This window comes from Calonectris borealis, chromosome 15 (genome assembly GCF_964195595.1).
Source record: "Calonectris borealis chromosome 15, bCalBor7.hap1.2, whole genome shotgun sequence".
Taxonomy (NCBI): domain Eukaryota; kingdom Metazoa; phylum Chordata; class Aves; order Procellariiformes; family Procellariidae; genus Calonectris; species Calonectris borealis.
The window spans coordinates 6780610-6799890 of record NC_134326.1 but is presented as its reverse complement, the minus strand read 5'-3'; the positions used below and the strand labels follow the sequence as shown (position 1 = coordinate 6799890).

Genomic DNA, 19281 nt, shown 5'->3' with positions numbered 1-19281 from the left:
TTCATATGTTTCATATAACTGCTTTGCTTATGCTGGTACACATCTGAATCGATCATCACCTGATCATTGATAAAGCCACCATGCACAGAGCTGGTTTCTGTGCAGGATGTGATGCATCTTCTGAGTTAAGGTTAGCAATATCGGGTTAGCAGCACGCTGCCTGCGCACCGCACGCGTACCGTCCCTTAGCCCTGCCTGCAGTCTGTGGATGCTGGGGGGGCTGTGCGGAGACAGGATCCCATGGACATCCCGCATTTGCAGGACTGGATCTGGCCTCCCGGCTACAGCAGAGCACTTGGTCTCTTAGCATTGCAGAAGCTTCTCAGTCTTATGACTGAACTTCCCATCAATGCAGTCTCCCTTCCTTCTTGAAATTGTCTTTTATATATATAAAGAGCCCAAATTCTTGGGCTCAGCTGAAGCTCTTTGTGTATACTCAGCCTTCTGAGCAGACATGGATTTTTTGATTATTGATCTGTTTGGTTTCCTCAAATCTCAGGACAGCTGCCCAGCTGATGGCAGCTTGAAGGGGGGTCGCACCAAAAGCTGGTGATAGTTAAAGAACTCTGGTGGTTGTGCACAAGAGGGACACCTCGAGCGTGTCTCCCTCCAAGAAAGCAATGGGAGCCCATCTGCTTGAGTCGCATAAAATGAAGTTGGATAAAACGGAATGTACTGCTGGGAAGAATCCCTTGTTAACAAGGCGTGATGCTCTGACACCTGTGGGGGTTTTTTCAGTCTCAAATTTTTGTGACCTATATCATAACATGAGCTTTCCTCTGTCTTCTTTTTTTGTGTGCCTGTATCTTTTTTATAATTTTTTTTCTTCAGAAAGATGCAAGTGACTTTTCTTGAGACTTCCTTTTTAAAGTCTCCCTTTGTGCAAGGTTTATAGTCACGCATGTTTTTCTCACATTTTCCTATTTTGTTTGGAAAGCTGGATGTTCTCTGAGTTCCTACCTTTACATGTGAAAGACAGAAATTGCACAGATATATAGTAAACAGAATTTAGAAGGAAATTCTGTTATGGCTTACATATCTCCGGCAATTTAAGGACCCTTACTTAACATTCATAATTGTCTGCCGGCACAGAAAGTATTAGAATGGAGGAAATCGGGATTCTGGGTTCATGAAACTTACTTCTCGGCCTTTCCATTTTTTTCAGCCTGTTCAATAAATAAAATCGTAGCTGGCCCATTCTTTAGTTTTAACTCAGGCATGTATTTATTTCCCCCAACACATCTGCAAATAGTTATTTATTCCATACATTCCTTTGTTTGATGTCTTTGTTGATGTTTAGGGTATTGGGTAATTTTAAAAACATGTTTTCTCTAAAAAATAAAAAGAAAAAAAAAAAAGAAGCCAGGAAGCCAGTCAGAGCATCTTGGTGACAAATGCTCCAGTGCCACAGAGAAGCTCCTGCTCTGTGTGAGCACTCTCTGGAACTGCAAGCAGCTCTGCTGTGGTATTTGAGCAGTGAAACAGGCTTTTTATTACACTGAAAGGCTGGGTTAATTCTTAACAATTTGTCAATCTGTGTGACTATCCTGCTTCGAAGACCTGAGCTCGTGCTTCTGCATGGCTCTCTAGCCTGTTCTGGAACTGTCCAAACTCACTCAAAGGGGCCTCAGCGCTCACTCAACCAATACTATATTGCATTGACATATGTTCCGTTACATGTTTTGGATTTGAGTTTATTTTAGTTGAAATATTACTCTGTAGAAAATAACTTCTGTGTGCCTACCATAATACTATGTGTCATTTTTATTTGTATGCCCTTTCTTTGGCTTTAACTAAGCCCTGTAGGCTTTGGAATTGAAGGATTAAAAAATAACAATAGCAAATAAAAAGCATAATTTTATTTTCAGTGTTGCTGGGTACCTCGTTCTATGTACCTCATTTATTATTTGCTAGATAGCCGTAGGCATACCAGCAACTCACTGAAGGAATGAACAAAAAATATGAGAACAGTGATTATCCTCTAAAATGCAAATTAAACAGGCTATTATCATTACTGCTTTTATGTCATTTCTCTATATTCTGTAGGTACCATCATATCCCAGGCTACTTTTATTTGCTACAGTTCTATAGTTAACAGCTGCAGTGAGGAGGATTTAAATGTAATTTAAATGTTCCCCTTGAAACTCATGTGTATTCTGTGAGCGAGAAAACGCTGTGCTGTACAACGTACTCTTTACTGCAGGGTATCTTCACCCATAGGACCACCTGGTCCAGGGTCAATTCAAGTCAATGAAAAGACTCCACTGACTGCCGGCAGGCTTTGGATAAGGATGTGTAAAATGGGGGTAGGCGGAAAGATAAACAAGAGATACTACATTCCAGACTAGCGCTGCATTACACGCGTGCTAAATGGGGAGAGGTGCTGGGAACCCATTCTATCTGCTTGAAGGTATCGTTTGGAGGAGTTTGGAGGATAGATGGCTGATAGACAGGTTTGGATCGGAAGCACTCAGAAGATGTAGCCTCTTGATTTACATCTAATTTTCCATTTACAGACTGAGTAGAGGCTAAAAACATTGTCCGCTTCTCTAAGTGGTTACGAGATATCACCTAGAGAGATTTTACTTTTTTCCCTCTATCTTTCCTATTCCTGTTTTTCCTTTAATTATACTAAGATGCTACCTATTCCTTCAAAGTTTGAAAACTTTAAAAAGAACAAGATTTCTCTAACTTCTTTTTCCCTGGCTGCTTTTTCCCTTCCTTCTTTTTCAGCCTGATTGGCCCCACTGTAACTGGGAGTTCTGATGATTATTAAGGTTTAGACTGAAACCACAAATTAATTGGACAGTGTGTCTTTATATTTTGATTTACTTAAAATGTTTGTTTTGAAATTTTGAAGTAGTTTATGCAAAGGAAAATCTATATATGCCTGGGTAGCTGGCTACATGTGTATTTGTATACCTGGAGTTTGTGAGTGTCAGTGGAATGAAGAGGAACTCTGTGCAGAATTCACCCAAAATTGGATTAGAATTTTTGATGTACTGCCTAGATACTGGAAATTTATTTGTTGAGTTAAAAAATGAATTAATCACCTTACAATTTAGGCTCAGAATAATTTCATTGTAGGTAAAACCTGTGAGCATTCTGTCATAAACATATCCAGCACTATCACTTTCAGAGAAGCAAGCACTGTCCATATTGATTTTGTTTACTATTCATAATGATTCTGCAGACTTTCTTGTTAAATTCAGCTTTTCATAAATCTCTCCTAAGTTTTGAAAATATGAAACTATAGAAATAGATAAAGCTTACATAGGCCTGGAGGAAGCAGTAGACTTAATTTTGCTCACAATGACTTCAGTAACAGCAGTGTTTATTGTTTTCTAGACTATTTATTTTTCTGTTGTTGCTATCAAAAACACTTCCGTTTGTATTGTTATAGCATGTTCTAGGCCCCTTCATGGACTGTGGCAATGTGGAGCCCTACAAACAAATAACAAAATCTGGTATTTTAAGCTCATTTTGTCTTTTGGATTATAAGGGCTTTCAGACAGGAGCTTTCTTTTCCTATTGTGTCTAACCAAAGGTCTCGAACATTTTTGATCCCTTTTTTCCATGAATATTAATAATGTGAAATAAGATTAATGTAAAAATTGTATATATATAGTAGTAGCTGACTAAATACTCCTCTTCATATTGACATTTTCCCATTTCTCGTAGCGTTTTGTTAAATAGTGTCTTGTTCTTCTGGTACTACGTTACTTACTTAGCATCCATGGTAGATCCTCTTCCTCTTAGTAATAGGCCCAGTCAAGAGACAGGAATCTAAGTCATTCTTAGAATAAGGATCTCAACTATGTTATGGAAAAGATACCACACTTCTTTGTCTTAAGCTACAGTCCTCTCATGTTAGTGAGCATTCATTTGTACTACATATGACCAAAGTTCCTTTCATTGTAATGTACTGTCATCATATGTGCATTGGAATGGATAAGCTGAGGAAATGTAAGTGAAGGGCTTTCAAGTACTGAGAAACAATGTAGGTATATAGGGGGCAAGTGTCCCGTGCACTGAAACAGGTGAATTTGCTGAATCTCTGCTTACCAAATTGTAGAGTTTCAGAGCTGTCTTCAAGCCCTTGTTGTCATCCATGAAAGTCAGCGTTCTCATGCTACTTACTGCTATAGATGTGGTATGATATTAATTTGCCAAGAAATGGGGTTTTTAAACTATGAGCCAGTTAAGAATGTAACAGCCTGTTTGAACAAAGACAAGCAAGAAACACCATGAAAGCCTTTAATGAATTTGTTCTGTTACTCCAATTTAGTTGGGTAGTTGGAAAAAAAACTAAGAGAGGAAATAGGTTCAGGCATTAAATACTAGCCCTAGTGTTCCAGAACTGCAAGATTATAGAGATCGTTCTGTTCAGTGAGAATGCTAAAAAGTGTTTTGGGATCTCATATGTACAAAACACCAGTTTACATCACCTCTGTTAGATCCAGAGATATAATGCCTTTATTTTCTCCTTTCCCTTTACCACTGCCTTCCAGCATTCACTTCACATGAATGCTGGGCATTTTTTCTGTCTGTGGCATGGAGAGGAATGAATTTCAGTATTTTGATTTTGAAACCTTCTCTTACTCTGATGGTCCTTCACAATGCTAGTCACGGATTCCTGATGCTACATTGCAAAAAGTACTGAAATCTTTCTTGCCGTTTTAATTCTAAATGCGTATGTACCTGTATTAAAGCTCCCAGTTACCAGTCCCACAGGCAAGTTGGAGACTGAAGGAGAAGGGAGGCTGCATTACTGTTTCACCTCTAGCAGCAGCAGCCTGTGCAGAGACATTGCTAGAAAAGCGCGAGACACTTGAACTGCTGTTGCCCGTACTCTGCCTGGTCTGTGAATAAATAGGTTGTCAATCTAGCACTTTAAACAAGCACTTTCTTCTTTTTTAACCTAGCTTTTTGACATTTTCCATTAAGCATACTGTAATAGAAAAGATGAGTAGAATTTCTCTACACACCAGGAATAGCAACCTGTCTGCTTAGCATGAAGGGCCCTTTTCTGTGCTGTGACTGAGAGCTTCATACCATGGCGGATTACTTCTTAAGGTTAGATGTTGACAGCCCTCCCCTCTGTGACTACCTTACTCTCTCTGTGACTACCTTACTCTCTGAGTGAATTCATAAGACAGCCAGGAGATAATACGCTGCTCGGTGTGAGCTAGGACTGCGGAATGAAAGCAAGCTTTAACAACGCACTTAGTGTTAGGATATGCTTCGTACAGTGTGCGTTTCCAGCAAAGACCATATGTCCAGCTGTGAGCACTGAGCATTGGCTGAGACTCCGAAGGCTCCTCAGTTAGGCACTTTGTGACCTTGTCCACTGTCAAAACCTGTTGAAGTGCATCAAGGCCCACTAGGCACGTGCAAATGCTGTGTGCGCAGAGGATGTTCATTGGTACTGATCATTGCGCACATGCACCTGTAGGAAGACTTAAATAGAGAGATTCCATGCACTGCCTAAATATAAACTTTCTTAGAAGAAAACTCGTTATTAATAGATCATAGTGGAGCTCTGTTGTCTAGTTGGTCAATGGGCTGTTAGAACAAATTTTGGTCTAACAGCCTATAATGCTATGTAAATATTTGCTTGAAGAAAGACAGGCATAAAGAGAAATGCATATATGCACACACGTATGTACGGAAACACACATAATCATGCAAAATATCTACATAGTTGTCCATTACTTAAAGCTGTTTGCAAACTTAATACTTCATTAATTTAATAGATCTTTTAAGGAAGATGATATTGTCAAAGTACTTGGATCTTATGATAGTCTTCTGCTGGATTTTTCCCTCCCTTCTGATATTTATGTTATTGAAACACAAAGTCTCTTTGGAAGGCCACAGTTAAATAAACTCTATAGAGGTAGCATAGTGTTTCCTAGCAACATCATGTCTATAGCAGTGATGCTTGCTTCTCTTTTTAAGCTAAACGCAAAGTCATGTCCATTAATCCCCAGCTGCACGTAAAACTTTTCAGAGATTTTGCTAGCTCCCTACTGTTCATGTTTTCATCTTGCTCATATGCTGCAAAGCAAACTGCTTCAGTGATTTAATTCTTTTCAGTGCCTCAGTATAAAGCCAGCTGTGTGTGTATATTCACAATTACTATTTGTTTTTCACTTAAAACAAATAATTTGTCCTTCAGTACAATGCCTCCCCTCAGACATTATCATTTTGGTCATTCAAACAACCTGACAAATGAAAGAGATAAAATAAATGCCTTGAAAATATATTACCTGTGCTGCAAAAGTAAGTGCAATTTTTTATAGCTAAGATATGTAATGCCAAAATAACCTTACATTTAAGTGAAAGGGGCACTATATTTTTTTAATACACAACGGCATTGAAATAAAGCTTCTAGGACTTGTTTCTATCTGCTGATAGCTTTCTGTGTAAAATGAACTGAATGGTCTTGGCCCTGTTCACAGAGGTCTGGTATTTTACTCCTCAGAGCTTCGGTAGAGATCAGGCTGCTGTGCCAGTGCTAGAAATGATACAGTTCAGGCACCTTGGTAGGGTAATGCACAGAAACTTTAGTTGCTGTTATCTATAAAGAACCTTTTCTGTGGGACAGCTGCGGTCTCAGAGGTCTCAGTCCAGCATCTTCCACAGGCCCAGCATTCATTAAAAAAAAAAAAAGAGTAAAGGAAACTTTCAGGATTACATCAAAAATTAATGTGGCTGTGGACTGCTTAGTCCTACTAAAATTTAATTCATCACTATGAATGTATCAGGTAACAACCGAGCGAGGAAAAGTGAAGGTGAATGCTTACCTATTGTGATACCAGTTGTGTGAGTACCAGGGATACAAGGCAGCTCGCTTTCCTGCATGGGGAACTCCCGCAGCAGTGTGAAAGCCAGTATGGGGTCAGAGGAACTTCTCTCTAACATCACCTGGCTACAGCAAAGGCAACTGGGAGGAGTAGGAAGAGACACAAGCTCAGAGCTGTGACTTTCTGAACAGGTTTATAGAAACACACAGGCAGTCTAAATTAGTGATTTCTGGAAGGCTGTTCAACCTTTCAGCACTAGTGTGAAAGCTGTGCTAGTTTGACAGTTGCTCATATTCCCGGTCACCTGCAGAGGCCGAGGGGCTCAAAGGCGACATACTGTCATCTTAGTCTTTCTCCAGTGCTGCACATCTGAAGTGGTGCTGCTCAGGCAAAGAAAACGTATTTATTTGCTTTCAGGATATTTCCCACTGCTGCCTTCCTCATTCACAGCTGGTGAAAAGAGTATCCACACTCTGGTAGGGTGCCCATTAGTTCCTTGGTGCTCTTAAAATGTCTGGGGAAGGGAGTGGAGTACTTAATTAATAGTCACAGCTTGGGGTCACGGTGGCAAATGCAAAGGACTAACCCAGCCAGCTGGTGAGACCCGAGAGGGCTGCAGCAGGTCCCTGCGGATCCTGATGCCGACAGTGACCCATCACTGCTGGTGGAGGGGAAAATGAGAGAGCATGAAGCTTTGTGGGCTGTTTTGAGATTAAATTTTCTGCCCAAGACCAACAGCAATGAGATTAATTATTCCACGTTCTCTGGTGGTTGTAGAGATGGCAGGATTAGACTGTATTTCCAACCCAGACAAGAGAGCTTGCGAATGGTTGGGATCCAACATCTATTGTCAGTATGGCAACGCAGCCTTCTCCGCCTGCGCAGACTAATGAAAAGGTGTTATGAGAGGTCTGCTGCAGGACTCAAATCTTCTATCACCTCCACAGGCAAATACACATGCTTGTGTGGGTTGGGTGTTGATGGATTTGATTGTATATACCAAGGCTGGAATTTGGTTTTCTTACCCTTTTTCATAGTGAATATTCAGTAAGATACAGTAGTGCCTACGGAGACTCGTTTAGTTTCAGGAAAAAGCAGTTGAGGTATTCTATTACCTATGGCCATTTTGTTAGAACATATAAGCACCTTAGCTAATTAATATTTTTGTTCCTAATTTAGCTGTTGCTATACAATAAGTCACATCATATCCATAGTCAATTCAAAACATACATCTTCTGTGGGATATCTCTTCTAACGTGTCTTTCAGAAAGCATGAAACGTTACATCATAATATAAGTAAACTGTTAAATAAGTAGGTCTTCTAAAATGACTGTTAAAGAAGGAAAATATTTTCGAAACTATTTAAACTTTGTGTTTAGAGAAGCTCTGGAGAATTACGCGATGCACAATATAAAAGGCACCCTGACCATTGACATGCTTGTTGAAGAGGACATTCGCCCTCATATATGTGTATGCACACACGTACAGTGGGAAAAATAAGCGGCTGTGATCTGTCAGCAGACTGTAATTTCTGTTAACTCAAGATCTGAACCTTTACGGGATTCTTAAACCATGTATTATGGCCGTTGGTAGGACTCCTCCTGCCTTTGGCTGGAGTTACATCCCCATTTCTCTGAGGTATCCCCTTTCTTCACCCTCCCTCTCCACCCCAGGGCTGTGGCTCTGGGCCGGGAGAGCGTTTGTCCCGCCAGCAGGAGCGAGCCTTTTTGTCTGCACAGTAACTGTCAGAAGTCTGAGCGGCAGTGCGACTGAGTGTGTCCTGTACTTACCTTCTCCATTTCTCCAACCAGATGGCTGCCCCGATTTGTGCAATGGCAACGGGAGGTGCACGCTGGGTCAGAACAGCTGGCAGTGTGTCTGCCAGAGCGGCTGGAGGGGGCCCGGATGCAACGTTGCCATGGAAACCGCCTGTGCCGATAACAAGGATAATGAGGGAGGTGAGCAAAAGTCTTTCAATTCCCAGTCCCTAAAGAACAGAGGGTTATACACGCTTTCTTCGTGAGTCATTTTCCTTCAGAAAGACTTCAGCTGTCATTGTTGTCAAGCGGTGTCGTTACGTTTCTTTCAAAACAAATGAGAGTGCGCGAGCTGTGGCCTTGTGGAGAGACGTGACCCACACCGCCTGTGTCGGGAGCCGACAGGCAGACTCAGTCCCACCCCACGTCCCACTGAAGCCCACGGTGGAGAGCACGGCCCAGCAGACCAGAACTTTTTCCCATGGGCTCTTGGCGCATGTGAATTGCAGAAGAGCTTACCGCGCCTGTGTGCACAAGCGTAGCAGCTGGTAGAGCAGGATGTTTAGCAATATTTTTTCTGCTCTGTGCTAGAGGCCAGGGTCATGCTCTCATGTACACAACCTGTGTAAGTGGTTGCAGCTTGCTGTCACATTGCACAGTTCATGTGCCAGACTTTACAGCGCTGAGTGAGGTGCGCTGTAAAGTCATACATGGTAAGGCTCTGAGATCCCAGTTCAGTTTTCCCTCTCCTTTATCAGGCACATCCCTATTAAATATAGAACTTGTGTTCTGTGTTTACCTTCAAAGATAGCTTTAGTTTATCTTCTTTTGTGGAGCCTTCCATGATGTATTAGGCTATGCTGGGCTGAAAGCAGTTCTGAGAAGTTGTGCCGTCTAAATAAGATTGCTTAATCTATCTCCTTCATTTGAAGTAGCTTTCTTATACCTTTCATTACAATGTGTTTAGTAAGTCACATAGATTTTTTTTTTCACTTACTTCTGCTCTTCATTAAAAGTCACACATCAGACACAGCTTTGAGACTCCTTCACTTTTCTTTGGCCAATAATTAATCCAAAGAGCGCATCTGTTGTTTGCTGATTAATAAATGTTTTACTCATGGTATTTCCTAAGACTGCAAAGAAACATTTGGCTTATTTGAATGGCTGCTTCTAGGGTAAAATTGTTACTAAGATGAGTGCTTTAATTTTGTATAAAATTTCAGGGTGTAGAAATAGTTCTCAAGTGCCAAACTGAGGAACAGGTATATTTGGTTTTGATTACATGGTATTAACCACATCTGAATATCATCCACTAGTTTTATTCTGTAAACCCTCTGTTAGTTCCTTAGTTTCACATGTGATCAGTGCTTACAGAAATATTTTAAAAGAGCTGGAGCTGATTCAATTTCAGAAAACTGGAACTTGCTTTATAGCTGTTACTGAATTGTAAAGAGCAGAATCTAACTGCCAAATTACATTATTTGGCATTTAACTATACGAGAAAACCCACTAAACTTGTGTTAAGGTGCAGTGTAAGAAACTAAAATGTGAACTGCTTAGGTTTGCAGTTTTTACAGGCTTTGAAGGAAAATCTGAAAATGGACGTATCATCAGATTTTCCTCAAAACAAGACATGCGTTTGGAAAACATTACTAGAAATACTGGAATAAGATGTTTACTTACTTATCCAAAGTAAGAAAGGGGAAAAAATGATCAGTGAGACCATTCAGCTGCTCATACCAATTTAAAATTCCAGAATTCTAAAACTTAGTTCATGGAAGGCAAATAGTAGTTCGTCGACGTCAAAGAATATATAGAATAAATATGCCATACAACAGACATATAATATTAATCAGCATTACATGCAAGGTGCATGGTTCCTGGTTTACCATAGTCGTACCTGAAAGAAAACTGTTTGGTCTAGCTGAAAGCTAGAAAGATTAAGGGGAGAACTCTTCAGACGTTCTCAATGCTTGCAGGTTGAAGTTGTTGTTTTCCAGAGGCTGGAGAGATTACTGCTCATTGCTTCTTGTGGGAGTGTAGATAGTTTGAAAATCTATGCCTGTTCCAAGGTCCAAACAACCTGAAAAGTCCATTTGACCCACACGTTTTCACACGGGGGTTTTATGATAAAGGCAGAAATGAATCTCTTGTCTTCTGACCCTTATCTCAGTACTTTAATCCGATGATCATTACTACTCTCCAATAGTCTCATCCTTATTACGTTTCTGTAGTTTTTCTGTAAGGGAGCTTAGGTGACGTTCAACACCTGTTCAGCTAGTTGGTTCCCCACATACTTGCAAGGTATACCTGAAAAACCGAACAGACAAACTCTTTGATTCACGGTTTGGTACACGGCGCAGGTGGCGCAGGCTGAGTTACCCACAGGCTGTGTGGCATTGCAGTACTCTTCTGGCGCTCTCATGCCTTGGTGATTTTTGCTATTTCAGTTTGCTTCATTATATTTTGAGTTTCAGATTTCTTTGAGATGGCATGGGGTCCTTTCCAATGTGCGCTGTAAGGACAGAGTCATTGTCATTCCCATCAGTTTGTCAAATTGTCAGTCACAAGAGCTACAACAAAACTCAAAACTGAACATAATGTTAATCACTTAATACTTGGTATCTTAGAGTGCAGTTCTGCCTTTGCCTTAAGCTGTACTACTCTTTATGTGTCTGGCTCACTACACATCTGGCCAGGAACACGTCCTGTGACCTATATGTTTATTAATGCTATCACAGGGGAGACCAGAGGAGCGTGCAGGAATGGAGAGGAAGGAAGGGATGTGTGCTGTGTGCTTCAAGATGCACTTTTATGTAATTGCGACTGTATATATAAAGGAACAGATAGAATTAAGTTTTCTCATTAGACGAAGCTGAAAACTGTACTATGGGAATCAATATTAAAGATTCAGCTAGTTACCAGAACCCCAAGTTTCACATAAAACACAAGATTATTGAAAATTAAAGAAATCGCCTCTCCTCTCAGACTCTCTTTTCATTTGAAACTCAACGGAGTTTATTTGCAGCAAAATGTTGAACTCATTTGCTGCTGCATTACCAACATTGCTCTGTTAACGTAAGCAAGTAGTTCTGGAGTAGTACTGAGGATGCAAGCTGTTCTTCGAAAGGCAGTAGGGTAGCTAAAAATACAATTTTTTGCCTAAATGAAATCCTTATCTGGACAGCTGAATCTCCTTCCTTCTCCACCCATCTATTCATGTTGTTAAAATATAGTTGCTTCAGTGTGTCACTGAAATGCAACGATCATTTTCTGTCTTCCATTCTTCCCCATGCGGCAACAGATTTAACATATTTTGGTGCTCTTCCGCTGTTCAGCCATTCTTATTGCAATTGTATCTCACAATCAGATTCAAAGGCCTTAGGCCAAGTCTTCATTTCATGGATGTCAAGAAGAGCATTGCCACTGACTCCAAAGGGATTCCCATTTGTCCTGTTTTGTCTTATTATCTGCCACAATGCGAATTCCATGCCATAGCTCAAAAAGAGAAAAATGAAAGATTATACTTAATGTTTTCTTTCAATTTTAGATTAATGCCCTTTAGTTGGCTTATTCCTAGAAGAGGCAGATGTGTCCCTGTCTCGTTGAGACTTACAAATCTTCATTTTAAATGAGATGTCAGGGTGTATTACTCACATAAATAAAACAGGATTCCAGACCAGAGAGAGGAGAGAGTGTCCAGAGCTGTTGTCTCCTCTTGGAGCTGTTCAAATGGAGCTGTGTCTGATCCGAGGTAGCACTGGCAAGTTCACCTGTATTTGTCCTTACCATTACATGTCAAATCTAGACACGGGCTTAACTGGGTCTTCATTATGAACCTGTCTAGGGTCGCCATGGTGCATAGGCTACTTTGCTGAAAAAGCTTGAAGGTCTCTTATTTAATTATTTATTTGTATATTTATTTATCTATCTGTTTGTTTATTTTTAAGCCTAACTGAAAGGTAAGGGTTTTCTGGCATTGACTCACTTTTAAGATCTTTTTTAATTGGAAAATGCTTCTGTTTTCCAAAACATGTTTGGATTACGTAATTTACTTACTGTGGCTACTTCTAAATCTAATCCCTTTCCTTAATCAGTCCCTCAGTAGTCTAATAGTTATTAAGCATCTTTTGGAGGGATTAGAAATAGCTTTATTTTAAGACCTATACTTGTGATTACAATGTATAATCCCCCCAATAGACATGTATAACCCATTTAATTCATCATGGATTTATTTTAGGAAATTAGGGGATTAGAAATGATATTTTGAGGAATGGGAGAAGGTACATTACTTTTTAAGTTCATATTTCTTTTGACATACTGCATAAGGAAATCACTACAGGGGCTATTTATACCCATCTTTTTACAATAACTATTTTATAATAGTTTAGTTGTTCCTAAATTGCAAAATGCTTTTAATATCTTGGAACAGTCTTCCTAAATTGTGTATGTTTAACTGGATTTCACCTTAGACCTTACAGTGCTTCCAAGTAAAATGGACAATGTAATGCATAGCAAACGTCATATTTCTTTTCTAAAGAATAGTTTCATTAGATGTTGGATGCAGTTGATACCAGGAGCTCATGTTTGAGGGGGCTTTGTCCTGAATTCTATGGGATAATTTGGGAGAGATATTTAAGAACTCTGGCTTCTGCAGAAGCAGCACTGGCAGGAGTCCCGTATCACCCACTTGGGTTACTCTTTCTAGGCTTTTCTTTTCCTTCTTTCTCTCTTCTCCCACCTTTTGCATCCTTTCAAACTTACTCTACTCATGTTTATAATTTTTATTGACAAGACAGTTAAATGATGTAATCTCAGAGAAAGGAATATAGCCAAAATTTTGCTAAATTGTTTTGTTTCAGATTTGATCAGGATGGAGAGGGCAGGTGCAGGTAGGTTAAAAAAAAAAAAAAAAAAAAAGCTTAAATGCAGTCACTGCTTATATCACTTCACAGATCACATTTCTCCTCAAAATGTAATTATCTGGACTAAAATTGGGGGGGAAGGAAAGGAAGCAACCCACAGCAGTATAGAATACTAAGCTAAATAGAATGAGGAATTCCTTATTTGTTATGCAAAGTGGGGCATTCTTTTAAAAATATATTTTAATTTCTTTCCACTTAGCTTTCCAAAGAGAGTTGTGCATATCTCAGAAGGCAAATTTTGCACTTTGGTTTGTTACTATATAGCTGTAACCCCACCAAGAAGTACAGTAGGCGGTAATTCTGTTTGGCACAATACATTAAAGATAATGAATAAGAGAAAGCCAGCTATCTGCTCTGGTATGAATTCTCTTCAATTCATGAGAAAAATACATTTCTAGAGAAGTTCACTGTCAGGACAGTGCACTTGACTGATTGAAAGGCTGTTTATTTGAGTTGTCTTAGAAAACTCATCTCTGAAATTAGACAGAAAGAAAATAGAAAGAAAAGAGAAGTGTCTTCCTGCAATAAACATTTAGAAAAAAATTGCTTTTAGAAAATTACAAATCCTGTGACTTGATACTGCATCAGGCTCATGACATTTAAGATAATACAAGTATTTCACAGCACAAAAGCAAATCATGTAATTTAGCTTGCCTCAACAAGCATTGCCTCAGCAGGGGTCTCTAATTCAGCACAGACAAAAGATTTTATGAAGTTCTCAATACAAATACCCAGAATACTCTTGGCGCAGAAAATACCTTTCCAGAGCCTGTACAATAGTCAGTTTTAGAACATTAAATGTAATGAGTAGTTGAAATCTATTGTGGATGGGGGCCAGAGTGAGTCATGTAGGCTCGAGTACAAAATCTGTATCAAAACTAAACATTATGTAAGTTTGACAAGAGCTAATGAGTGTGCTTGTATATGATTTTGTTAAAACTTCATGTCAGCCTCTAATCGCCTTTACGCACATTAGCCAGCTTATCCTTACACTGTCCCTCACGGGATATGTTACTACAGTAACATGCTCTTAAAACCCATGGAGAAGTGAAAGCAAGAAATTCAGTGACTGCACATTCCATGATCTGAAAAGCCACTGGTTGCTGCGGAGGTATCCATGTGTACACTGGAATGGAACAAACATTTTTTTCAAGATTGTTTTCATCTTGAGCCCTCTAGGTCAACTCTGCTCTAAGCGATGTGTGGTTTGAAGTTGGAGCATCAATAATCCACCAGTATTCACAGGTTCTCTAGGAGCACCCCGCACTCAGTGCGTAGCTGGAGCTACACCTGCAGTAGCTTCTCCCAGCTGGCGCTCTTAGGGATGAGGGTTTTCCTGACTGCCAGAGCTCCGGGCAGCACCGGGATCCCGAGTGGGCAAGTGGGGCTGTTGCTCTACCAATGTCATATTCCAGGGTACTTTAAAACCTCATTAGGGAGTTTTCTGGGCATTCAGAGGCACACCCAGCTTGCACAGAAGCCACGTTTATTCTACTTTACCACAATTTGGGATTGTGGTAAATTGGGAAAATCCAGCTTTTCCTGAAAGGCAGCTTTGGTTTAGGTTTTTAGTTCTGAAAATACTCTGTTGTGCTCACAGTTTGTTATAAAAGCCAGTGGTATGATGGATATCCTGACAGTTTACAGAGAGGCTTTCCAGTTCGGCTAATTGAGGAACAGGGCTGGAACAGGATTAGAAGCATTTCCTTTCTTGTTAGCACCGGGAACTTCTGAGGAATTATTTTGAATGATGTATGCTAATGTAGCTAACAGTAATTAGATCAAGCTACAAAAGTGAAAATTTGAGTTAAATATTAGATAAAACTTCCTGGTAATAAGATATACTGGGCTGTGGAATAGCCTGGCTGTGGAAACGGTTCTGCATGCAGTTTTAGAGCTCAATTAAAACATTTCTGTGTTGGCAGAGAGAAGGCCTACTCTTTTGATAATCTGGTAGAGCATCTCTAATTCTTTCACCTTGGGTATATTAATACTACACATAATTAAAATCGGATCATGATAAATTAACTAATTTGCCCTTAGAGTGATCAAAGGCCCTTTTGCCCTCAGGGTTCATAGTAGCTGCTGTCCCCCCGCCCCCCGCCTCCATTTTAATCATCAGTCTGAAATGTTTATTGGAAAAAGAAAAATTTCCAGGAGTTATGCTCTGAAAGTCACCAGCTTCTGAAGCTAGTGAAGTGTAAGGATGCCCTCTACTGAGCGTGGGCTCAGAAGTTTTGTTTTGGAAACAAAATTGTCCCCCGCTGGGTACAGAAAGCATTTTCTCAAGCAGCTGGATGTCAGGTCAAAGTTGACTCATTCTAACGTGCATCATGAATTGAACCTGAAGTACAACCTGCAAGTAGTTGATGAAGAGTGGCAACTAAAGATAATTTACTCGTAGGAGTTAAAAAAAAAAAACAACAATAGCTCAAGTGTCAACTTTCCAAAGCACAATTCTGGAATCCAGTCACCTGAACGTGATGAGAAATATATTCAGTGGGGAACTGATGATGAGAGGTTCTAAATGCATTAGCAGTAAAATATATCACTGTTTCTACTGAGAGCTTTTTAGACCTTGTAACGATGTTTAGGAGGAACACAATAATAAGGCCATCTTAATATATGGCGTGCATGACTAGATTATTCTACTTACTTGTAACACTTCAAAATTTTCTTTTTGCTGTATAGTTAGGTCTGCCAACAAGCTTGTGGAACAGTTCACGGAAAGTCAAGAAATGTGCATATCCATTAGCAGAAGTGAAGTCTTCAAGACGAATACCATGTCACTTGATTTGTTTCTGAAAAGATTTGGGAATTCAGAAGAACCACGAACAGCAACGGAGAGCTAATCCTGTGCTGCCAGTTTAAATCACATCAAAATTTCCTATTTCTTTCTTCTCAGTTAAGGCCAAGTCAGGACTTCTTTTGGTCTCAAATTGTTGGAGGAGGTTCAACGCCATCTTAACTCCCTCTGCAGTCTCTTCCCTTTAGCATACAGAGTTTCAGAGAGCTGCTAACTGGCCACTTTAAACTCAGATGTGTGTGCTATGAAAAGCAGCAATAACTTGGTGAGGCTAATGGTGAGGATTTTGTCATTGAATTAACCATATAAATAATTCAGTGTGCCTGAGGAAATCTGGAAGACCACAAGCTCTGAAATATATATTAAAAAACAAAGTACTGAATTCTAATTAAAATTCGTGCTTATGGCAGAGTTTTCTTTTACAGAAGGTACATTTTTTCCTAGCTCTTGTTTTAATCAACTGCAACTAAATGATTCTGTAACAATTTACTTCAATTCATATGTAATGGTACAATATGGCTGGAGAAATGGGCTGATAGGAACCTCATGAAGTGCAAGGTCCTGCAGCTGGGGAGGAACAACCCCAGGCACAACTGTATGCTGGGAAACACTTTTTTGTCGTGAGGGTGACTGAGCACTGGAGCAGGCTGCCCAGAGAGGTTGTGGAGTCTCCGTCCTTGGAGATATTCAAAAGCTGTCTGGGCATGGTCCTGCGCAATCGGTTTTTGGTAGCCTTGCTTGAGCAGGGGGGTTGGACCAGATGACCTCCAGAGGTCCCTGCCAATGTCAGCCATTCTGTGATAATACGCCCGGACAGCAAATTAGGCAAACATGAACTAGAAACAAATATATTCTGACAGTAATCAATACTCTTTCATACATAGAGTCAGAGATTTCAGAGCAACAAAGTAAATAATAGCAGCAATGCAACTATGAATGCAAACAGCATAGCGGTGTATAAGCCTTTGACGCCAAAGAGCAGTGCCCAGGCTCTGGCTGCGTACGCCGAACAGATCCATACCTCAGTTCTGCTGTTGCAACAAGCTGGATCAACTAGTTGGCATAAGGTAGAAACATCCTAACTCCCGAATCCTGCCATCTGGGAATAAATTAGTACAGGGGAATAGAGCCATATACTATAAGTAATAATGTTCCAAACAAGTAAATCTTGTATGTTTATGTTACAGTATGTGCTTGTCGTTTCTAAATATTCCGGTAAGCATCTGAAAGTGTGCAAGTCTGAATTCACATAACTGCATAAAAACCTTCCAACATGAAAGGAATCATACACAGGTTTCTCCCTGGTATCGAATGGAGATGTTTCTAGCCTCCCAGGTCCTGAGCTGGCAATTCAGAGCAGTTTGATTGCCTGCTTGATTGTTTGTGAGATAACGGTGAGATTGGCAGTGACAGGGTAATTTACTGAAGATTGCAATGTCAGACTATATCCAAGGGGGCTTGCGAGCATAAAGATGTGATTCGCATGACTGACAGGACGCTGAGAGATTGATATGCCAATTGAAAGTTCATGGTGTCACCAGAAGTGTTCGGACACAGCATCCCATAATCTGCTGCATGATGAGGTCATTACAGACATAACGTATGCTCACCTCTAATAACAGGTGTAGAAAAAATATGATGCAGCTTGAACAGGTAAATGTAAATTTGTCAGAGGGAGTAACTTATATCCTGTGTCTTGCTTCTGTTATTTCTAATGGGTTGATAGGATTCTCTTGACTGGTGGTCGTCTGAATAAAAGAACTGGGCGGACTAAACAGTGGGCGGCTTTACGTTCATGGTTGTAGAGGTGTCACAAACTGAGAAAGAACGCAGGATGCTGAGAAAAAGTTCTCAGAGCTTAATAGGAAAACTGCCTTGAGTTCTCATCTGAAGCTAATGGTGTCCTTACAATGATTATATAAAGTGGGTGGAAAATGGATTGTAGCAAAAAAGAAAATTCCTACCGCCACGTTGAAAAGGATTTCAAGATGAATGGAACTCTTAATGTGACTAGGCGACTGACCTTAAAGCAATGTATAGCTCTTGCAACAAGGTAGTTTGTCTAACTTAAATTTCCTTAGAGGGCTGAATGAAACATTGTCAGCATACTTTGGCAATTTTGTTTTTAAATCAGAAACAGGCATTTCAGGTGCGCACTATCCGTTGGAAATACAAGGCTAATTGTAAAAAGTTTTTTATAGGTTTGGGTTGGTTTTTCTTTTGTTGTTGTTGTTTTTCCAATTATCACTGTGTAGGGTAATGCTGGTCTGTTGTGCATTTGAAAATCTTGAAAATACATGAGTCATGATCTTACTCTAAGGTACTTTTGTCAACTAACCTACCAGAATGTTCTCTCTTGCGTATGATATTCAGTATGTGCCCAGCCCATATTTGTATTAAAAAATCAGATTAATATGCCTTGGGGAGTCTCTGAAAGTTTACAGACCTAACTAGATTGCAGATTGAATGCCTGATTCTTGCCAGAGTAGATGAACAAATGTTTCTAAATTGTTAGAGATGATAATATTTTAAAGTAAATGGTTATTAATTTCTAAATTGCAGTAGAACTCCATTGAGAGAACATATTTCAGTTAAATGATGATACCAAAGGAAAAGATGATGCTAGGAGTTGTTACTGTATGTGCTAAAAATAGTCGGTTGTGATTTATCTAAGTATACGGATCGATCTCCCCATTGAGGATTCCATTTTAATTTCTGGTGTTTAAATACTAATTTTTCTTAAAAAGACTTCTTAAGAAATATTCTTGATGGACAACCTAATATGTAATATGATGACTGAACCCACCAGCTTTGTAACTGATCCTTCCTTATCCAATTACGCAAACATGTTCCGATTCAGATATCTATGGGAGGTGGGAGTCCAGCAGCACTTCCCTATGAATTGCCAAAATGGCTACAATGTAATTTTTTTTTTTACTTAGGTAATGGTAACTTACTCTGTCACCCCCATCTCCTTCCCTCATCTC

General features: G+C 39.8%; 1 protein-coding gene across 3 annotated transcripts in view; it reads left to right on the top strand.

The window, feature by feature from the left end:
- Positions 1 to 19281, top strand: part of TENM2 (teneurin transmembrane protein 2) — a 541337-nt gene that overhangs the window by 481667 nt on the left and 40389 nt on the right. For all 3 annotated transcript variants that reach the window (XM_075164115.1, XM_075164114.1, XM_075164113.1), the window contains one exon: positions 8618 to 8764. In XM_075164115.1, coding sequence (XP_075020216.1) covers positions 8618 to 8764 — 147 coding nt within the window. The remainder of the gene's footprint in view (positions 1 to 8617; positions 8765 to 19281) is intronic.